At 35.4% G+C, this 24,519-nt stretch overlaps 1 protein-coding gene across 1 annotated transcript in view; it reads left to right on the top strand.

The window, feature by feature from the left end:
* Positions 1-24,519, top strand: part of Karybeta3 (karyopherin beta 3) — a 328,330-nt gene that overhangs the window by 254,608 nt on the left and 49,203 nt on the right. Inside the window, exons 20-22 of the mRNA XM_090369326.1 lie at positions 6,607-6,779; positions 16,033-16,200; positions 23,904-24,026. Of these exons, the coding sequence (XP_090225452.1) occupies positions 6,607-6,779; positions 16,033-16,200; positions 23,904-24,026 (464 nt within the window). The remainder of the gene's footprint in view (positions 1-6,606; positions 6,780-16,032; positions 16,201-23,903; positions 24,027-24,519) is intronic.

A 24,519-nucleotide genomic window follows, 5' to 3' on the forward strand; every position in this document is an offset into this window, starting at 1 on the left:
CCAATAATGTTCAGCAACTGCGGAGCATTCAAAATTAGCGGTTCGCAGAGCCACCTCATGCTCAGAGATCCAATCTTTCAATCTTCTACCAGACTCAACTGCATAACACCCTCCACAATCCAGACACGTAATATGGTATATGGAACCACTCCGTAGGAAAGGAGGTACTGGTGTTTTCACCTTAGAAATAATAGATTGTAATTCCCTCTATTGAAAATGACCAGGGATTCTGCGCACGTCCCTGGTCGTTTATGTAGCACTGCTCGTACTTTATTCTCCCGCGCTTGGACACACTCTAGTTCAGGCTTGGGCAAACTATGTCCCGCGGGCTGCATGCAGCCCGCCACACATTTTTGTGTGGCCCGCGAGCTTTAATTGTATTTTCGAAAAAAGTTGACTTATGCGACGCCTTTTTGAAAAATAAATTTGTATATGTAATACATTATAGAATTTGTCGACTTGTAAATTGTTTTATCATCTCTCTATTCTTCAAATTGAGATAGAATTTGAAATTGTGCACGAACTGGAGCGAGCCAACGGCGCTTTTATAACGGTATAATTTGCGATTATAAACTAACCGCGCGAAACTATGGTAACAGACAACTGGTGATGACAACAACGGCCTTGCTGTGGTGGCGGAGTAATAGGATAGGACTGCTGACCGGCTGCAGTTACAATCTGTTTTCTCTGACGGTCATCCCGCAGTTAGTTTTTTTGCGTTATCTTTGGTTATTATCTTGGTGCCAGTAGCGATAAAAATAATATTTACGCCCTTTTTAAAAATGAATAAAAAACGAAAAAGTCAACAAGAGCATTGTGTCTTCAATGAAGAGTGGAACACAAAATATTTTTTTTTTGCTAACATAAATAATGAGACTATTTGTCTCATCTGCCGGGAGAGTGTCTCAGTGTTGAAAGAGTACAATATTAAAAGACATTTCACTACTAAACATTCCAAATATGGTGCCAATTTAACTCCGGAAGCGAGAAAGAAAACTGCTGATGGATTAATTCAAAATTTATCTACACAACAAAATGTGTTTACGCGGCTAACTAAGGAACAAGAAACTACTGTAGAGGCAGTTTTTGTTATTTCTCATATAATTGCAAAAATCCTTTTTATGATGGAGACTATATTAAAGAATGTATGACTGAAGCTTGTGGAATTATATGTCCTGACATTAAACACAAATTTGAGAATTATAAGTTTATCTCGGCAAACCATAGTAAGAATAATTGAATGTATCAATACAAATTTGAATGAGCAATTATTATCAGTATTAGAATCCATAACATGGTACTCGATAGCTCTCGACGAAAGTAATGACCAAAAGAATACCGCGCAGTTATTAATTTTCATACGTGGATGTACCTCTAATTTTGAAATTATTGAAGAGCTTCTTTCAATGGAATCTCTTAAAGACCAAACAACGTGAACTGATATATTTGAAAGTTGAAAAATGCTTTACAAGATATAATTTACAGCGAAACAAAATGTTAAGCGTAACAACTGACTTAGCACCAAGTTTGACAAGTAAAAATGTTGGAGCGTTAAAGAAAATTCAGGATAAAATTTGTGAAAAATTATTCTGATTATAATTTAATTACAGTTCATTGTATTATGCATTAACAAGTATTATGTAAAAATGTGTTAAAAGTTGAACATGTCACATCTTGTATTATTAAACTAGTAAATTTAATACAATCGGGGGGCCTGAAACACAGACAATTCGTTAATTTTCTTCAAGATAGTGAATCCGAGTACACAGATATTCCTTATCATAGCCAAATTCGATGGCTTAGCTTAGGTAAAGTTCTTCGACGAGTATGAGATCTTAAAGATGACATCATTCTATTTTTAAAACTGAAAAATATTATGGACTTTCCCGTTTAACTGATAACTGGATTTGTGATTTTGCGTTTATCCTGGACATCATGACACACGTAAATACCTTCAACACCGTGTTACAAGGGAAAAATTTATACACCCATGATATGGTAAAAAGTTTGAATGGATTTCAATTAAAACTCCAGTTGTTCCTTCGACATTTATTGATTAACAAGGTAGACCACTTTCCAACCATGAAGTTGGAAGATTCCAGAAAATAAATTTCAAAAATATTGTGAAATTACCAACGCTTTGAATGACGAATTTACGAAGATTTGGCGACTTCCGAAAAATTGAGACAAGTTTGGCAATAGTACCCGACCCATTTTCAATAGAAATTGATAGTGCACCGAGTGAACTACAACTTCAGATTATAAATCTGCAGTGTGATACCGATTTAAGGGAATTGCACCGTCGTGAGGAAATCTGTAAATTTTACGATACTCTTAATTCGGACAAATTCAACGAACTTAAAGATTTTGCCCGAAAAATGTTGGTTATTTTTGGATCAACCTACATATGTGAACAAACATTTTCCATCGTGAATCTAAATAAAAATTCTTTACGCTCAAACATCACCGATGAACATTTACAAGCAGTTTTAAGAATCTCAACTACAAAATTAACACCCGAAATTAAAAAAAATTTAAAAGATGTAAAACAGTTCCATTCATCTCATTAAATTCTTGGTTGTTAGAGAATAATTTTTTTTTGTAATATTTCTTCATTAAAACAAATAATATATATCTAAAAATAGTATTTTACGTGCAGCCCGCCTTCTTTTTGAATTCCTAATGTGGCCCTTCAGCCAAAAAGTTTGCCCAGGCCTGCTCTAGTTCAACTGGTGACAGGCAATTGGAGATTTCTAAAATTAGGGCAGAGCTTTCAAATTGCGGCTATCCACCTCATGTTCTAGATAGATGTGAGCTTCAGGCTTGCAAATTTGTTACGAAATCTAACCCACCTCGTGTCAATCAATTTATCTCTATTGCCTACATCCCTTATTATCCGGGCGTATCGGAACGACTTGTTAGGATTTTGCGTCACCATCATATGTGATGAGTGCAACTTCCGGGAAAGAAATTACAATCTATTATTTCGAAGGTGAAAACACCAGTACCTCCTTTCCTACGGAGTGGTTCCATATACCGTATTAAGTGTCCGGATTGTGGGGGGGTGTTATGCAGTTGAGTCTGGTAGAAGATTGAAAGATCAGATTTCTGAGCATGTGGTGGCTCTGCGAACCGCTAATTTTGAACGCTCCTCAGTCGCCGAACATTATTGGATTGAGCAGCACAATCTTGATCCCCAACAAGATATTGAAATCGTCGACTGTTCACGTGATTACTGCCAGCGCTCATGGCTTGAAGCACTACAGATAGCCACCAATAATAGTACTACGAATCGGACGAGGGGAGTACACTTGCATCCCATTATAGAATGTACTGTATTGCAGTGCGATGAGCGCTAGCGATCATCACGTGTATGTAATTCTGATTTACTGACACCAGACTGTAGGCGAGTCTAGTAGAAGATTGAAAGATCAGTTTTCTGACCAGGAACCGCTAATTTTGTACGTTCCACAGTCACCGAACATTATTGGGTTGAGCAGCACAATCATGATCCCCAATGGGATATTGAAATCGTCGACTGTTCACGTGATTACCGCCAGTGCTCATGGCTTGAAGCACTACACATAGCCACCAATAATAGTACTATGAATTGGGCAAGGGGAGTACACTTACGCCGACCAGGCTTGCCAGGTGGGTAAAGTGCCTGCCTGGCAACTCGAAGGTCGCGGGTTCGAATCCCGCCTCGGGCTTGGATCACAGTAAAATACAAAAACTTTGGGAGGTGCATTATGGCCCTAGAAGCTTATGTGCCAACAGCTAACAAGGCAAAAAAAAAAAAAAGTATACTTACACCCTATTATAGAATGTACTGTATTGCAGTACGATGAGTGCTGGCGATCATCACATGTACGTAATTCTGCTTTACCGACACCAGACTCATGATACATGATCATGCCCAGCTGGCTTGTGCTATTGTAACCATCAATATATACTGAAGTATGCCATTCACAGACTAGCTGATGAAGAGGCACTTCACTTCGAAAGCTACTATCTATGTATTTTTATGCTTTTCTTATATATATTTTAACTCTTTTATCTTATTGTATTTTAATGTTTTTATCTTATTGTATTTAAACGCTTTTATCTTATTTTATTTCTGTTTTATCTTATGTATATATCATTTTTTAATTAATAAATTTATTTTAACCAGTTAGTCGGTCATTGCAAGAAACTTTGATGATATTCATATTTATAATCAGTAGTATATATTTTGCCAGGAATTAAAGAGACAACTTGGAAGTTTGCTTTTAAAAAGTGGACAGTGGTTCTTAATGCAGTTTACTGTAATATACCACTATGAGATGTGAAAGATGACCATAAAATGGGGAGGGGTTAACTGGTATGGCAAATATTATGATTAAATACAAATTTTGAGGTAATAAATAATGTCAGCATATTCACTGGATTATATGGTATATTTTTTAATCAGTTATTTGTAAAATAATAAGAGGAGTTTACCTCAATATAGTACGTAGAACACTTCCGTATGGTACCCTCCAGAAATTAAAACGGAAAAAAAACGAAAAAATCGACAACATACCAGTACATTAAAGCAAAATATAAATAATTATAAAAAAACCAATTTAACGCAATTAAAAGAATCTAATGAAAATATTCAAAATGATTTTCCTACCTGAAGCTGACAATGCTTTTCGACCGTATATCGTGATCACAGGAATGAAAATTACCGAATCGGGTTAAACCTGAAACTTAAATAGTGATTATTTGTCTTCGCGTATGCGCGTAAAGGTTCACGCATCGGAGATCAAATATGGCTGCCGAACATTAACAGAATTCTCATGTAATTTAATTTCTACGGTTTCTGCAATCAGTAGTCATGTATAATTACGTTGAACAGTATTTTGGCCTCGTTAAATAAAAAATGTTTTTCGTTAATGGCATGAAAGGCTAATTCTGATGCTGCTGACGAGATGCACGAACTGATGCTTCATGTTGATTTACATGAATATTAAGAGAAAATCGCGTCAAACCTTGGTAAGACGATTCACAATCACCGAAAGATACCAGATCATTAATTTGTGTTGCGAATACAGAAAGAACCAAGCGATTGTTCAGTATAGTGTGTAACTTCCGTATTGGCCTGGCTACAATTTTAAATTCGGTATCTTTAAAGAATCTATTAAGCTGTTTGTGCCACTGTTCAACATATAGGACAGAAATAAAGTATTTTTTGATATTACTATTGTTGGTTGGTGTAGTATTTTGTATCCTATCCTGTACCCTAATTCGGCTTATTGTGGCAATGGAATAACCCCTGTTTAAGAACTTGCTAGACTAAGGCGCATTTAAGGCTAGAGCCTCAAGCTGCGAACAAATTTAGACTATGTATATAAAGAACTTGCTAGTTAATATTTGTATTTCTGAGTCCAAAGCAGATTCCATCGTTGAATATTTATAGGCATTTAGAAATTGATTAAAGATAATCAATCTTTTGTAGGTGAACGGGTGATAGCTATTATAATGTAGAAGCATACCAGTGTTTGTAGGTTTTCGATAGATGCTAAATTGTATTTTATTTGAGTCCCAGGTAAGCGTGAAATTTAGAAAGTTTAATGACTTTGTATCCGTATCCTCCCTTTTCAATGTAAATTTGAGTCTAGAATGAATATTATTAAACAAATGATATAAAGTAGTACCATCCAAGACATTTTACATAATGTAAAATGTCTTGGATAGTACTACTATCAGTAATAACTAGAACATCGTCTAAATACCTCCCATAGTATGTGATACGGGGTCGAAAAGGTGTCAAATGTATATGCTCAATCGTTGAGAGATAGATCTCTGACATTAAGCCACTCAGGCTCAAACCCATTGGTAATCCAAAAATTTGTTTGTACACCTTGTCTCGAAAGGTGATGTAGTTGGCCTCAACTAACAGTTGCATTTTATATATTTTGAACATATGGATTTTCATTTAATAACTACTTGTATTTATTATTTTATATTAGTGTTTAATATGTTTTTACTAATTATACAGTGTATGCATCTAATTATTAAAAAGCAACTAAGTTGTGTAGTTTATAAATAAATTAAAACATTAATTATGTGTATGACAAGGTAAAACAAAAAATGTCATTTAAAATACACAGATTATAATACAAATTAAACGGCTTAATATTCATATGTTCTTCTATGATTTCTCTTCAAATTATGGTCTGCATGTTCCATTTAACATGCCTAAAGGCCTATAAGTTAATGGGGATGAGATATGGTCCCAAACTATTTTTGCATAATTGGCAAAGTAATGAGTAGTTGAAGTCCTAGTATATATATATATGAATATGGCTGCATGTTTTCAATATCAAAAGTTGACTTTCAATGTATTTCCCTTTGTGGTATATCTGTGTTAATCAGTCTATCTGTAAAACTACTTCCACGGGAAAACTATTCGGGATAGCATTTTTACATTCCCATCAAAATTAAAGGTGACATTTTATATATACATATATCTTTTTATTGAGATTCTTTAAGATTCTTTATTGACTAATATACATGATTCTGGTTAAAAGAAAAATTGCATTTAAACTGTTAGTGAAAATTGTACTCCTTAACTTAATTCATGTGTGCGTATAGCTGCAGCAGAGAGCCTTCCATTATTACTAGAGTGTGCTAGAATCAGTGGAGAGGTTTACGTAACAAATATGTGGAGATTTATTCTTCCCGAATTATTGCATGCTATTGATTCTGAACCAGAAAAGGAAGTTTTATCTGAACATATGCATTCCTTTGCTCAGGTAAGTAAACGCATAATAATAATTTAAAATATAAGATTAAAATATTTCTCGGGTTATATGTTTATTATTAGACTCAGATAATCGCAGTAAATAAATTGGCTACATTCCTGATTTCTATATTGAAATTCATTTTTGACCCTGTGTTTCAGTTTTTAAAATGCTAGAAGACTATAAATCAATCACAGGAGAAATATCAAATTCTACCAAATTTGACAAACACTAACTATGGGGGAAGAGGGACTGTAACTAGTTTGTAGATTCATACAAATAAAAGATCCATTTTTGTTTTGTTTCTTGTAATTCTCTGTGTGTCAATAATTAGTAATTAGTACTTTCTGCACATACATTTATTCCACTGTTCCTGAGTTTGTGAATACATGGACATCTTAGTTTTATCTGCAGTGTTAGTTTAATGTATCCTGTGGGACCAGCACATTCTGCCTTGGAGATTGCTGTACAAATTGGAGTGGTATAGCATTAAGGGCAAGTTGCTGCAATGGATAAAGGGATGGTTGAGTGGGAGACAGCAGAGAGTGGTAATAAATGGACACTGCTCTGCATGGAGCAACTTTCAAAATCACTATCTAAATTCAAAATAAACTAAGGATAAACCTATAGTCAGGCCACACCTTATACTGCCTACAGGTCTGGAGGCCTCATTTTAGGAAGAATGTAGAGTTGGTAGAATGAACACAGAGAAGGGCAACAAGATTGGTGAGAGGAACAAAGGAGTTCTCTTACCAGGAGAGGCTTAATTTCTGTAAGTTGCAGCATCTGGAGACTAGGCACCTGTGAGATGATCTGATTGAGGTGTACAAGGCCTTGAATGGTTTGAGCAGGCTCAATGCTGGCGGGATACTTCCGCTTGCTCAGATTAAGAACCTGAGGGGGCATAGTTTGCCTTTAGCCAGCAGGTAGTTGATTGCTGGAACAGACTTCCATCTGTTGTGGAAGTTGATAGCCTTAAATAAATTTAAGGCCGAACTGGATGGGTAAAATGGGAAGTTTTTTTTTTTTTTTTTTTTGGCTGATGCTCTATAAGCTTGCTTTCTTGCATCGTATGCCTCAACTAATGCTAATGTATCAGATAGGTTCTGATTTTATTGTTCATTAAGGAGTGATTATTTTCCCTGAGTTTGTACAGCAAGTTATTTCTTATTATTGTTGTTCATTATTAAATTCTGTGAAGGCAGAATTGCAGGCATATTTCCCGGCATATTTTTCTTCTTTCATTCTTCAGTCTGATTCACTATGGTTTTTATTGTTCTGATTATCTTTATACATTGATTACCACTCTCAGAAGACAGAGAGTGGTAATCAATGGACACTGCTCAACGTGGACTAATGTTATTAGTGGAGTTCCTCAAGGTTCAGTGTTGGGTCCGTTGTTGTTTTCGGTGTTTATGAATGATATTGATGATGGGATATCAAGTTTAATGTCCAAGTTTGCAGATGATACAAAGGTTGGCAGGGTCGTTAAGGACAATACTGACGCTATGCTGCTGCAACAGGATCTGGAAAGGTTGAACAGATGGGCTGAGAGGTGGCAAATGAGGTTTAACATCGACAAATGTAAAGTGCTGCATATGGGAAACAGTAACCCCAGAGCAACGTATCAACTCTGCGGTACTACACTGACAGTGGTGGAGAATGAAAAGGACCTGGGGTTAATTGTGCAGGCAGATATGAAGTTCTCTGAGCAGTGCAGACGAGCTGCAAGAGTAGCTCATGGTGTCTTGTCAATGATATACAGGAATTTTTCTAGCAGGGATAAGGAGGTGATTATTCCCTTGTATAAGGCAATGGTAAGGCCACATCTTGAGTACTGTATACAGGTCTGGAGGCCTCATTTCAAGAAGGATGTAGAGCTGCTGGAACGGGTACAGAGAAGGGCAACAAGATTAGTAAATGGAACAAAGGGTTGCTCTTACGAAGAAAGGCTTAAGTTTTGCAAATTACAGAGTCTGGAGACTAGGCACCGGCGAGGTGATCTGATAGAGGTGTATAAGGCTTTGAATGGTTTGAGCATGCTCAATGCCAATGGGATTCTTCATCTTTCTCAGAATAATCACCTCAGAAGGCATAAATTCAAATTGAGGAAGGACGGATGTCGGATAGATGTGCGGAAATTTGCCTTTGGCCAGCGGGTGGTTGGTTGGTGGAACCGACTTCCATCACTTGTTGTTGAAGTTGATAGCCTAAACAAATTTAAAGCTCAACTGGACAGGTATTTCGAACGAACGGTGGGGTGAAATGGGAGTGGGTTTTTTTTTTTTTTTTTTTTTGGCTGATGCTGAATAAGCTTGCTTTCTTGCATCATATGCCTCTGCTAATGCTAATACAACTTTTTTTCTTATCTTAAATATCATTCAGAGTTCTTTTTTTTATACATATTATGTAAAATAATTGAGTTTGTTGCAGTTGGCTAGCTTTTTGTTTTATTTTATTGGAAATTGTTGAAAGAGTCATTTATATTTTGTAAAGATCGATAAATTTGAATATATCACCCCTGAGAAATACAAGGAAGTCTCTGAATTTGACATTTGATTTTGATGGTGTATCTGAAAGTGGTTCAATTTTTCTGTGTAAATAAATAAAAAAAAAAATCTGTTTGATAAGAAAAAAGATAAACAAGTGGTTGGCCACTGGAATAAATTATCCTGCCAGGGTTATTATTTGCTTATTTTAACAATAATACTAAATGTGACAACCACTTTTTATAAGACTAATGAGACTCGTGACAGAGAAGAAAAATGCTTGGGATGCATATAAATTATCAGGTGACGCAGAAGCCTGTGGCAGATATAAGCTAGTCTGTAATCAGGTCACAAAGGAGGTTCGGCAGGCGAAGGCGGATTACGAGAAATCTTTGGCAAAAGATGCTAAGAAAAACAGCAAGGATTTCTTTACTTATATAAACTCTAAAAGGAAGGGGATGAATATGATTGGTCCACTTGACATCGATGGTTCGACTGTTGATGATCCTGCTCAGATAGCAAACAAACTGAATGAGTATTTTGCATCTACATTCACACGTGAGGAATTATTACAATTTGAAAATGGAAGAAGGTTATCAAATTGTAGCAGTGTGCTTAATGATTTTGTAATAACTGAGAGCAAAGTGGAGGAGAAATTGTTGAAATTAAACACAAGAAAGGCACCTGGGGTGGATGGGATCTATCCAGTTATTTTAAAGGAGGCGGCAAAGCAACTAAGCAAACCCTTAGCCATAATTATGAGAGCATCCTTGGACTCAGGGGAGGTTCCCACGGACTGGAGATGTGTAAATGTGTTCCCAATTCACAAAGGTGGATCGAAGGGTGACACGAGTAATTACAGACCAGTTAGTTTAACTTCTGTTCCGGGTAAAATAATGGAGTCGCTGGTTAAAGATGCATTGCAGGATCATCTAGACAAGACTGCAGCAATAATTCAAACACAGCATGGGTTTGTTAAGGGAAAGTCTTGTCTGACAAATTTGATTGGTTATTATGATGTGGTCACAAAGGAACTGGATGCAAAAAATAATTTTGATATCATATACTTGGATTTCAGGAAAGCTTTTGACACTGTTGCGCATGAAAGACTACTGTACAAATTGGAGCAGAATGGTATTAAGGGTAAGTTGCTACAATGGATAAAAGGATGGTTAAGTGGGAGAAGACAGAGGGTGGTAATCAATGGGTGCTGCTCTTCGTGGACTAATGTTATTAGTGGAGTCCCACAGGGTTCGGTGTTAGGTCCACTGTTGTTTTGTGTATTTATCAATGATATTGATGAAGGTATATCAGGCTTAATGTCGAAGTTTGCAGATGACACAAAGGTTGGCAGGGTTGTTAATGACAGTAATGGCAGTGTGCTACTGCAACAGGATCTAGATAATTTGGGCAGATGGGCTAAGAAGTGGCAACTGAAGTTCAACCGTGACAAATGCAAAGTACTGCATATGGGTAGAAGTAACCCCAGAGAAACGTACCAACTGTGTGGTACTACACTTAAGGTGGTAGAAAATGAAAAAGACCTGGGAGTAATTGTGCAGTCAGATATGAAGTTTTCTGAGCAGTGCAGACAGGCTGCTAGGGCAGGTCATGGGGTTTTGTCAATGATATATAGGAATTTTGCTAGCAGGGAGAAGGAGGTGATTGTCCCTCTGTATAAGGCCAGTGGTCAGGCCACGCCTTGAGTACTGTGTACAGGTCTGGAGGCCTCATTTTAGGAAGGATATAGATTTGCTTGAGCGTGTACAGAGAAGAGCAACACGATTGGTGAGGGGAATGAAGGGATTCTCTTACCAAGAGAGGCTTAAGTTCTGCAAATTGCAGTGGCTGGAGACTAGGCACCTGCGCGGTGATCTGATTGAGGTGTATAAGGCCTTGAATGGGTTGAGCACGCTGAATTCTGATGGGATCCTTCCACTTGTTCAGATTACCAACCTACGGGGACATAAGTTCAAATTAAGAAAGGACAGATGTAGAATAGATGTGCGGAAATTTGCCTTTAGCCAGCGGGTGGTTAATTGCTGAAACAAACTTCCATCTGTCGTTGTGGAAGTTGATAGGTTAAATAAATTTAAGGAGGAACTGGACAGGCATTTGGAGGGAATGGTGTGATTTTTTTTTTTTTTTTTTTTGGCTGATGCTGCATAAGCTCCTACACTTGCTTTCTTGCATCATGTGCCACTACTACTACTACTACTACTAGTCAAGCTGAATCTTGACTTAAGTTATTTAGATTTTTTTTAAATATGATAGTGTTTACATTTAATGATATTTCACTTATAAATTTGCCTGCAGAACAGAATTAATAACACCCATATTTATAACACTGTCTTTATAGCAATTTTAGTTAATTTAAATCGACAAATCTTACATAGAATTATGCCCCGGCTATGAATGATAAACTTTCAGTAGGCCAGAATTCTTGGAAATAAGCGATATAATTTGATCCATGGGTGTTATTGGCTTGGCCAGAGAGAGAGAGAGAGAGAGAGAGTATTTAATTTTTTTTTTTAATTGTCACAGATCCTATTCTCATTAAGCTTTCGAAATGATATTTCATTTTGTAGTAGATTCAAAGCTCAAGGACAAGATTGTTAACAAATGTATTCAGAAACAGTTCTGATAATTAGTAATAGATTCAGCTAAAAATTTATAGTAAGAACCTGTGGACCCATGTGCACTGGGAGTGGGAAAGTCTTAGATAACCCAGCTAATGAATTGAATAGGTACTTTGAATCGGTTTTTACTGACAAAAGACCTTTCATGCTGAGAAGAGGCTGTGCAAGTGAGGCTGAGCCATGCGAAATTAGTGATGCCATAATTACAGATGAGGTGCCTCCATAGCCAGGTGGGCAGGAGCAGCAGTGCATACCACGTGCTTCTTCATTCGACCGGGGTTCAAGCCTGTGACCACTAAATACAGAGGATGCGGAAAGGTCAGGGAATGACCACTGCATATATATCCGGAGCAATATGGCCTTAGTTGCTAATGCTCTTAAAAACCAAATAACAACAACAACGAACATTACAGATGATTGTTTATTAGAAAAACTTTTGAGCATAAAGGCAAGTAGGCCACCTGGAGTTGATGGCATACACCCTATAGTTTTGAGAGAGAGAGCAGGATGGAGTATATAGAGGTTATTTATGATGGCACCTTTGGATTCAGGGGAGATTCCTTTGGATTGGAGAAGTGGCAATGTATCACCAATAATAAAAGCAGTTCTAAGAGTGAAGTTGGTAACTACAGACCAGTTAGTCTCACTTCAGTGGTAGGAAAAAATCTTAGAGGCAATGATTAAGAGTGCAGTCCGGGGACATTTAAATAAATATGGTATTCTGAAGAACACACAACATAGCTTTATTAAGGGTAAATCATGCTTAACTAACTTAGTAGGCTATTTTGGCACAGTTATTCATGAGCTGGATTTTGGGAATAATTCCGGCATTGTTTATTTGGATTTTAGAAGAGCATTTGACTCCCTCTCTCATGAGAGGTTACTGTATAAGCTTGAGCAGGTTGGGATTACTGGTAAGGTTCAAAGATGAATTTCTGGGTGGCTGCAGGGCAGAAAGCAGAGGGTTATGATTAATGGATATTCTTCAAATTGGTGTACCGTCAGGAGTGGGATCCCTCAAGGATCGGTTTGTGGACCACTGTTGTTTCTCATTTTCATAAATGACATCAACGGAGGGATAGAAGGCATGATGTCAAAATTTGCAAATGACATCAAGATTGGCAGAATTGTTTGTGGTCAGTGCCAAGTAGCACTCCTTCAGGATGACTTGTACAGACTTCAGAGATGGTTGGAGAAGTGGCAGCTATCTTTTAATGCTGCTGAATGCAAGGTCTTACTTATACTTGGAAAATAGCACACAATTGTAAGACTACATTTGGAATACTGTGTTCAAGTATGGGGTCCTCATCTGTAAAAAGACACTGAACTTCTTGAAAGGGTCCAAAGATGGGCAACTTGAATGGTGAGATCGTCAAAAGGATGACCGTAGAGGAAAGACTGATTATGTGGGCTACAGAGCTTGCCAACCAGCACCTCAGGGGTGACCTAATTGAGGTTTACATGGCTCTGAGAGGGATTAGTAAAATGAATGAAGGTGGAATTCTTACTGTTATAAAGAATTTCAGAACTAAGTGTCATAAATTCGAATTACATGGCTTGGTTTAGATTAGATTTTCAGAAAGTTTTCTTTTAACCAGCGAGTGGTTGATTGTTGGAAAAAGTTGCCCTCGCAGGTGGTTGAGGCTGACAGTTGAATAAATTCAAAGGTCAGCTTAATAGTTACCTCTGTGAGGAGGGAAGCATATAAAATGTGTTTTCTTACCTGTACTTGGTTGTGGTTTTTTTTTTTTTTTTTTTTTGTTTTGTCAGTGCAACAAAAGCCTGTGGCTTCCTTGCACTACATGGCAAATACTATTACTATGTTATTTACACTACTCACCTTTAATTAAATAAAATAGGTTAAAATAATTTGCACTTATTATAATGGAAGAAATTTAAGCATTTCTCTTTGCATAGGTAAAATTTTTCTTTATTTCTTGAAATAAAATAACAGCTAAATAGATTGATATATTTAGGATTTAAAGTATGTTCCACTATCAATTTATCGGTGACTGCTGCCTGTTTTTTCTCCATCAAAAAATTTTCTTCTTAATTTTTGATTTTTGAAATAAAAGTAGAGTTTTATGTGACAGTGAAAATAGACTGCAAACAGTTGCTGATGAAGTGTTACTGGTATGCATTATGGAAATGCTTAAATGCTTTAATTTATAATTGCAATTACCTGCACTTCATGTCACTAAAGAACTAAGATTAAAATAATTAAATCAAAATACAGGTGAGATAGGTTCTTACGATCAATTTTTAATTGAGGCCTGTGTGTTGAAGAGGGCAAAATATTCTGAAGACAAACCCATCACGGATTGAATCACTAGCTGTTTGCAGAAATGTGGGTGGTACCAACAAAAGACAATTTATAGCATTTTGCAAAGTCAGGCAAATCTTGATGAAAGGTGTAGTTTATATTCCAAGTAAACTATATTATCAAAATAATCATGGATGACATGGAAACTTTCAGAATGTGACTTGTTGCATTTGACTGTGATAAGCAAAGTCAGAAGAAACCGTGTCTTGAAAATTAATAACCATTCAACTCATAATGTGCAGCTTAACTTAAAGGCAACAGTCATTGCCTTCAAGATTTTTCTTTATATTCATGATAAGCTCAGGATAGAGGTATAGAGTTTTAAAAAAAAAGTAATTAACAACCAACTAAATTAATTAAGCAACAAAAACCTACTTTCACCACAGGAAGAGCCTGTCAGCCCTTCACAAGGTTGTAGTGATGCTGTAGCCTGTGTTATACAAAAAGACTAAAGAAATCCATCCCTAAAGACAAAAGAGGATTCTTGAATACAAAATTAACTGGAATCATAAAATAATAAGGAATTAAAGAATTAAAAAAATAGAGTATTACACTTGGGGTGCAGCTCACACTTGCTGATACCCAAAAGATTGGTTTTCTATGGTAAAACTGCTGAAAAGCAGTGAAATGTTCACTGGTTCCTCTATATGACCTCTAGTAGAAGAAACCAAGAGAACTAACTAAGCTACAAAAATTATGAACCCAAATATGCCTAACCCTCTTCAAGCTAATTTAAAATATAAACCATACGAAATGTAAAAATTTTGTATTGACTGATGGCAAATTAACAGAGCTGAAACTAATGCAAATATGCAAATTAAAATTACCAAATCAAAGTATGAAGAAAATAATCAAGCATAATTAAATAAATAAAACAATATCAGTTAATGTTGGTTGTTTAATATTGGTCCCCTGAAAGAATTAATCTTTTAATTCCTTATTACTTTATGAATGTTAAGTTAATTTCTTTTTTGGGAATCTGCTTTTGCCTTGGGGATGGATTTCATTAGTCTCTTTGTGTAACATAGGCTGCAGCATCATATCAAACTTGCAATGAACTGAAGGACTCTTCCTAGGGTGAAAGTAGATTTTTTGTTTTTTATTTGGTTGGTTTGTTAATTAGGTTTTTATCGTAACATCAGTAGTTACCCAAATATGTAATGTGTTGGGATTTCACTACTATTACTATCACATGGTGTAAAAGTGATTAATTCAGGTAAATGGTTTGTTTCAGTTTTTTAATTTAACTGAATTTAATTAATTCAGTTTAGTATTTAACAAGACTGATTCCAAGAGCAAAACTGATGTTTTTGCTACCATTGAGATTTGTTCACTAGTGAATCCAAGTAAAAATACTGAGGGCTGTAGAAAATACCTGTATATACCATAAACAGTGCAGTAAGAGGGTATACTGTGATAAATTGAGCTCTAATAAACACAGTGTATTGCATTTCACTAAAGACACCCATAATTTTCCTTGTGTTATAAGTTGATCATTAGCTACTTATTATTAGTTTAGAAGAATCATTCCAGAATGCTGTTCAGCTGAAGGAGAAATATGTATTACAGGTTTTTCCAGATCTGATTACTAAAAGTTGATTTTTTTTAATTAAGTTTCCTTCATAGTCAGCTTTCCACTGTACCATCTAAAAATTAACATTATAGAAATAAGTCCTTGAAATATTCATAGGCATCTAGAAATAATGTCTGGAATCGTACTATGTGATGGCATTTTTACCAATTTATTGTTATTGTACATGCATTGAGAAATGTATAAAAATAATTTTTTCTTTTTATTGTTTACTTTATCGTAGTGTGCTGAAATTTTAGGTCCAGGTTGTCTCAGCAATGAAGACATGGGAAAGTTGATTCATATTTTGGACAAATCACTTAAAGAACACTTTGAACGTGCACAGGAGCGCCAAGAAAAGCGAAAGGATGAGGACTACGATGAAGTGGTGGAAGAAACTTTAATGGATGAGGTATGAATATGAATGATACTGTTGTTTATAAAAGCTTTTTTTCCTATCCCACTTACAAGCTGACTTATGCTGCACACAGTTTACAGACCAAATATACTCATGCTTCATAACCTATTAATAGTCTCATTGCTTAACGTATCCAAACCAAACCCAGCATTTCTTCAGAATGGGATGGAAATGATGATCTTTGAAGAAAAATCTTAGGTGAGTTGAGGTAAGTTTTTGCACCTTGGCAACCTTTGGAGTTGAGATTGGTTTCCATAGATTTCTTTATCCTTCCTGTTGTGATGACTAATTTTTAATATTACTTCTCTGTGTGATAAATGAATCTCAAAACATAAGCATGGCAGGTCAAGAGGGGGTGCACGTTTTGTAATTGTGATGGCCAATATGTCGATTCACTGATTATTAGTATGAGATATTCAGAATTATTATTAATCCAATACAAAAAAAGACAATATGAAAGATGGAAGAATAGCGAAATATAAACATAAGTAAAGATTCCGAGAAGAATATAATGGTTACAGTACCTGTGTGGTAACATTGAACAAAGCCGTTTTCTCCTTCCTAAGTTAAAATCCTCCTTTTTTGCCCCTACCTATTTCTTCCCCCCTTCTCCTCCTTATACTTTAAATTCATTTCTCCAGTGTAATATGGTAATTTACTTATGTTTTCACATATATATATATTTATATAATAATTTAATAAGTAGTATTTTGAAATATTTTGAATGGTTTTTATAATATAATGGCCACACATTGGCTAAAATGCAGCCTAGAAGGAGATTAAAATGACAGTCATGTGTGCCAGTTGCAATAAACATTAATAAATACAGAATTTTATGTACACACTACTGGGTTCAGTTGGGTGATAATAAAAGGTTTTAGTACAGTGAGACAGGTGCACTGGTAAAACTTGCTATAATTACCCATCTGAACCCAGTAGTGTGTATATAAAATTCTTTATTTATTAATGTTATTGCAACTGTCACACATGACTGTCATCTTAATCTCCTTCTTGGTTGCATTTTAGCCAGTGTTTGCCCATTACATGTATATTTTAAAATATTACTTATTTGACCTTAACTCCATAAATCTACATCTGGTCACTTTGACTAATCTCAGCCCTTATTTCGATTTAATGAATCAAACTCCTTTTGACTTTGGTTTTAATTTTAATTTAATTATTTTCCTTTATTTATTATTTTAGGCCTGGCATCCTGTGAAATGAACACTGCATCATTTTAGTTGCCTATCAGAGCCAGTAACATTTTTTTTTATTTATATTTTTTTGTATACTATACAAAGAATCTGGAATCAGTGAAAAATTTGACGACAATTAATTATCTGTGACTAAATTTTGATTGCTTTATTGCTGTTTTATTGCTTTATTGCTATAGTTATTTTCTTTAACAAATGTAATTTAGCATTGTTTCATTTAGATCACTATTTATTTGAGTTTGCATTACAACAAAAAAACACAAACATCACACTTTATAATTGAAATTCTTTTAATTTATGAAGTTTTTCATTACATGTGAAAAATATTTGTATTATATGTAGTCTTCTGTAAATTGAAATAGTAATATCATCACATGAACTGTCCTGTAATATATATAAAAAAAAAAGCATGTTGATTTAAGTCATAAAATTAAAAGCAAGACTAAATACTTATCTCCCAAGTACAAGCAACAAAACTAAATAAATTAATAATAATAGTAATAATAAAGCACTGTGTCACAGTCTTTAATACAGTCCTTAATTTCATAAACTGTAAAGGTGCTATGACATACACTGTGCTGCCACTTTATTAGGTACACCTATGTAGTAGCGTGTTGAGCCTCCTTTATCAAAATCGTTTTCAGCATTTTATCAAAATGCTGAAAACGTTGTGTGGGAATGGAGTACCATGCAGACATGAGTGTGTCACACAGTTCCTTGAGATTCGACGGAGGTTTAGGCCTGCAGCTATGTACCAAATCCCAACCTTGCTAGTTTCTAAGTATTGCAAAGGAACCATAATCCAGGACCGAATTGTCCAAACTAACTATAAAGAATTTACAGGCTAATGTAGTGGCTTCCTGTTGCCTTCTTCACCTGTGCCTGTTTTTACCTGTTCCAGTTTTTGTTCACTGGCTGCATGTTGCATGGGCTGAAAAACCTCTGCTCCCTCTACATGAGATTGGCTAACTTAGCCCCAAATGAGGATGCCTATTTAAAATTCCTCCAGTTTGTAATGGGATCTAGACCTCAAATGAGTAGCAAATTCTGATGTATCATACTGACTAAGTAGTTGCAGATGATGTGCTTACTAAAACATATAATATTTTATATGTCACAACTTAAAACATCCAACTTAATAATAAATGATTAGTCAAAATTTGTGGCACGTAAGTAGGTAATTTCAAGAAACCTCCACTCTTTCTGAAAGAGTTTGCTATCATTGGCACTCTAGAATTAATCCAGGGCTCAGGCTTTTGGATACTGGAATGCTGTTCCAGTCTGTTATGTCAATAATATCTATACATGTTAATTGCTTTCTGCACGTATTATCCTAATGAGCATTCAATTTAAGATTTTCCAATTTTTTCTCCTGCAGTACAGTATAACAAGCTTTGATTCAATTAACCAGTCATTTTTTAAGCTTTGTCCATTGTGTTTAAATATATATATATTTTTTTTTATGAAAATCCCAAACACGAGAGGTATCAGAACCTATACTATTTAGTACTGTGCATGGGTTGGAGGTTGAGAAGATTGAAAGAAGATATTTGTTGATATAAAACTTGAACTTCTGTAGACCGCAATTTTCAAGAAATATATATGACGGAAGGTTGTTCCAGAAAATGGCAGTTGAATTAATAAACAAGGTAGATGAAAAGTTGGTTCTGTGAGTTAGACAATAAATGAATGTCGGCTGGTGGCGAAACGTGTTTGGGCTGTTTTGAAAGAGAGAGAGCAGCAATTATAGAAGCCAATTCAGAAGAACAGTGCCCATGGAAGTATCTGTAGAAAAGGCATGCGGCAGAAACAGTAACTCTATGAGAGAGAGTGGAGAGACTCTGTTAGAGAGGAGTCATTAATTAACCTAACTGCCCTCTTCTGAATGGAATCTAGAAGCTCGAGAGAGGTTTTGGGGGCACAGCCTCAGATGTGGGAACAATATTCCACGATAGGGCATATTTGTGATATGTATAGACTGAAGAGCTATTTGGAAGAAAGTTAACACCGAGAGTGAAAGAGAAAACCAAATATTTTCAATGCAGAGGAAGCAATATTTGTAATGTGCTTGTGCCAAGAGAGATTACAAGTCAGGGTAATCCCAAAAAGTGATATATCATTTTGCCTAGAAATCAGAGTGTCACCAAAGATAAGCATACAAGCAGAAGAATCCTTCTGCTCGTATAACTGGATAACCAATTCCAAAAATAGTTGGCAAATCACAAGATGGAAGCTTGTTTAGAAAACCTTTATGCCAAACACGATCAAAAGCTTTTGAGATGTCAAGAGCAACTGCTTGTGTTTCACCGAACTTTTCCATTGAACTTGTCCACAAATGGGTAAATTAAGGCAGAATATCACCAGTGGATTGACACTGACTGACAGAATCCATACTAGTGATCGTTGATCAGACGGAAGGTTTCTAGGTAGTTTAAGAGTTGCCAGTTAATTGATTTCTCCATTACTTTAAAAAGAGTAGAAGCAATTGCAATGGGACAATAATTGGATGGGAGGGATTTGTCACCCTTTTCAGTAACTGGCTGGATATGAGCAGATTTTGAAGCAGAAGGAAAAACACGTTTGGAATAAGAATGTGAAAAAAGGCGGCAAAGAACAGGAGTAGTTCAGGAGCAGAGGATTTGAGAACAAGTGGAGAAATACTATCAGGACCTGGAACTTTCTTAGTATCAAGATTCATCAAAATCCTTTTGGCGAAAGATCACAGGAGGCATTGAATGGAGCGTGTTAGGAATGGTGGGAGGTGTTTTACCAAGATTATTAATACATGAGTTGGAAGAAAAATGGGATGCTAGCAGGTAAGCTTTATCCTTGGCTGAAGTAACAACAGAACCATCTGGTTTTGGGAGATGTGGGAGCAGAGATGAGCAAAAGTTGTGGCCAATAGCTTTGGCAAGAGACCAGAATGCTCGTATACCATTAGGACAAGAAGCAAGTTTTCTCTTAGCCTGTTCAAAATCTAATTTGTACTGATTAATAACTGCTTTACAATTGTTGCAAGCTTTGGTGTAGGCAGAAAATGAAACTGAAGAATTGGAAACAAGCCAATTATAATATGCAACATTCTTTTCTTGAATAGCCTTAGCACAAATATTAGAAAACCAAGGTTTAGATAAAGGACGAGATTTTAAAACGGAGTGTGGAATAAAGGATTCCATTCCTACAAGAATAATTTCACTGAGACAATCTGTGCAAACATTGACATCAGAAGTTTTGAAACAGTAATCCAACCAAGGAAAAGAAGCAAAATGCGACGCAGGTCGTCGCATTTTGTATTCTTGTAATGCCAAACAACATGAGGTTGGGAATGGCCATGAGATAAAGGCTCCATTGGAGAAGAGACAATCAACAAGTTGTGATCTGAGGTGCCTAGAGGACCACTCACTTCAACAGTGTACTTAGAAGTGTTGGTTGTATGATTAATATTGTGCAGTATTCTGCTAGGTAAATGAACAGTCTGTGCCAGGTCATCAGTAATAGCAAAGGTTTCAGCATCTCGACCAGCTGGGTCTGTGTGACTAGAAAACGGAAGTCAGCTGGAGTTATGAACATTAAAATCACCAAGGAAAATTACCTCACTGTTAGGAAAGTTGGACTGGAGGAAGTCAAGTTGCAAAGATTGGAATTCAAAGAGTACCAAGTGATTAGTGGAATTGGGAGAATGGTAGAGACAACAGATGAATTTGGCAGAATGAGGTAGAGAGATTTTAAGCCAGAGATTGAAAAGAGGAGATTCCAAATTACCAAATCTCTCATAGGGGATACCAGAATGGAAGTACAGCAGGCCCCCGTTATAACGCGGTTCGCTTTACGCTGATTCGCTATAACGCTGTTCTTATATTATAACCCATATCTGACTATAACGCTGTCACAGATCACTATAACGCTCTTTTACAGATTACATTTTTGACATATTAACGAAATTGTTTCATTTGATGGAGTCGATAGCTTGAAAATGAATAGCAAAACAGCATTAAAACGTTTCCCACGCCGACTTGAGAAATTTTCCCACACTCAGTAAAATTTTCTCGCACGCTAATTTAGTTTCAGTACAGTGACTTGTCACGTAGTTCCGCGATCAACATTTTAAAAAATGATCAAATATATTGCTTGTAATATTTGCGTTATATGCATTTATCCGAATTGTAGTCATCACTCAGTAGAGTATTAGACATTGTGCGTAACGGAAAGTTTACTTGAACATTGTATCGTAATTAATTCAACCAACGCAGTTACATATTCGAAGAGCTAATAATGACTGATAGGAATGAAAAAGCAACAACGTCTGGGCGCAGTACGAAGACTATAAATGTCAGAAAAAGACTGAATTTGAAAAGTAAATTAGACGTTTTGAAGTGAATCGATTCCGGTCAACGACAAATGGATGTGTGCCATAATTTAGGACTTGCAACTTTAACTGTAAGAACAATCATAAAAAAATAAAGAATTAATTTTTGCAGCGGGAAAGATAGCTGTTCCACTGCAAGCAACTAGGACTAGCCGGCTATTAGGATTGAAATGGAAAGACTAATTTTATTGAAGATAATATTCCAATGCAGAATTCAGTTAAGTTAAATATTAAAAAGAGAGAGAAAGAGATTAGCCAATATGATGATCTGAAGAAAACTCGCCTAAAAAAAAAAAAAAAAAAAAGTGGAACCATTTAAAACTGGTAAGGGCTGGTTGAATAGATTTAAAATCCAGGGAGAAGCCGCAAGTGCAGATCAAGGAGCCGAAACTTTCAAAAAAGAACTTTTGTTAAAATTATTGAAGAGGGGTATTATGTGTTATACTTCTCAGTAAGTTTTTAACATAGCTGAAGCAGGACTTTTGTGGAAACGAATGCCTAAAAGGAGTTTCATATTGAAAGAAGAAAAAAACATGCCAGGTTTCAAAGCGGTGAAGGATCGGTTGACTTTATTGTTGGTTTTAACGCTGCGGGGGATTTAAAATTAATACCCCTTTTAGTTTATTTGGAAAAGGGCCAAAGTTCAACTCAAAATGCACACATTTTTCATGATTAAATTCATCAATTAAATTAAATTCATTATTTTAATTGGAATTTTAAATTTACTTTTGATACGCAAGTAGTTACCACATAATTATACGTGTGCAATGCAGAATATTTTATATGTGCAAACATTTGAATATTAAATATTTTGACCAACATTTGTGCATCTTTTCATTACTGTTTATTATTCATTAGGAAATATCCTATGGCACTGACCGCAGCTCATAAATACATATGTTACCTTATGGGAAAGCGGCGCTCGCTTAGCGCGGATTCACTTAGCGCTCTGTTTTTCGGGAACGAATGATCAGCGTTAAGCGGGGGTCACCTGTATACAAAAGTACCACCTTTTGTATGAGATGAGCAGTGGTTGAATTAACCGATAAGTGAGATTCTGTCAGAAAAAGTACATGGAGTTTGGCAGACTGTAAGTGGAAATGGACATCATTGAAATTAGAACTGAGTCCACATATATTTGTGAAATGAACCAGGAAGTGTTTGGGTGGTTTAGATCTTTTCATAGATAAGTTTTTATTATAATAATGTTTTTAAATATCTCATAAATTTTTACTGTACTGTTATAACTATATAAGGTTTCAAATTTAATTTTTTCCTAATTTAGAATTGTTAAAAATGTTATTGATTTAAAAAAAAAAATTCGATTTTAAAAGACTTAAAATATTTTTCAATTAGAAAATGTTTTAATCTGTATTATGTCATCTACATGCTCATTTGTTTACAATTTCACAAAAATGATTTACCACATAAACACCTTCACAGATGGTACAGTGGTTATCATTCTAACCTTTTACGCTGTGAAAAACTTCCCATTAAAATCATGTCAATGTGGAAGGAGTTTTTGGGGACTTTTTTCACACTGACTGAGTTAGTCTGCCTTAGGAAACAGCAGGTATCTCCCCCTCCCCGAAACCCAGATTTTTCATTCAGCAAACATGCAGACAATATACACAATAAACTGGTGCATACATACATATACACACAATTATTTCCTTAGGTACTTTGTACGAGAGAGAGAGAGAGAGAGAGAGAGAGAGAGAGAATGCCAATTAAACATTGATTTATTGACTTTCAGTAGTGTGGATATCTGGACACATACATTAATCTTCAATCATATTCACTATTTTGTTTTGTTTTTTTAATTTGTTTTTAGTACTCATCTATAGAATATTTGTTATTACCATTCAACTAGTATCTGTATTTATGTTATATAGGATGTCTGCACTTTAAGAATATTATTTTTATTTTATTTTCAGGATGATGAGGATATTTATATCCTAAGTAAGATAGCAGATATTCACTATTTTGTTTTGTTTTTTTAATTTGTTTTTAGTACTCGTTTATAGAATATTTGTTATTACCATTCAACTAGTATCTGTATTTATGTTATATAGGATGTCTGCACTTTAAGAATAGTATTTTTATTTTATTTTCAGGATGATGAGGATATTTATATCCTAAGTAAGATAGCAGATATTCTCCATGCTTTGTTTGCTACATATAAACAAGATTTTTTCCCATTTTTTGATGCTCTTTTACAGCATTTTGTTCGCCTCCTGGTAAGATTTTCCTTTGTTACTACCATATAATGAATGTATTTGTCCCCTTGCGTAATTTTGAAATTTTAACTTGATAAAAATAAACTTCTTTTCAAAGTACAATTAAAAAGGCATGTTCTTTTACTTAAAAGACATTAATTGTCATTTAACACATTTCATTGAAAATAGCTTGCTTTAATGGATAAGATACATGACTAACTTGAACTTCCCATGTTTTCATTTATGATTGGAAGTGAATGATCAGTGTGAAGAAGCATAAATCAGCCTGGGTTTATGCTATAACATGTATTCATTATGCATCAGTTATATTGCTGATATTGTAGGGAGTCTTAATTGGCAATGGTAGGTTCATCAGTGTAAAGAAAACAATCATCTCTGATGCTTTGACAAAACAATTGATTATGTCGTTTGGAATGACCAGTACAATACAGCCAGTCACTGTGAATCTGAAAACAGCATTTTAAATGATTAAATTTCTGTAAATAGTATCTTA

Source organism: Mastigoproctus giganteus, chromosome 3 (genome assembly GCF_048544385.1).
Source record: "Mastigoproctus giganteus isolate SK-2022 chromosome 3, ASM4854438v1, whole genome shotgun sequence".
NCBI classification, from domain to species: Eukaryota; Metazoa; Arthropoda; class Arachnida; order Uropygi; family Thelyphonidae; genus Mastigoproctus; species Mastigoproctus giganteus.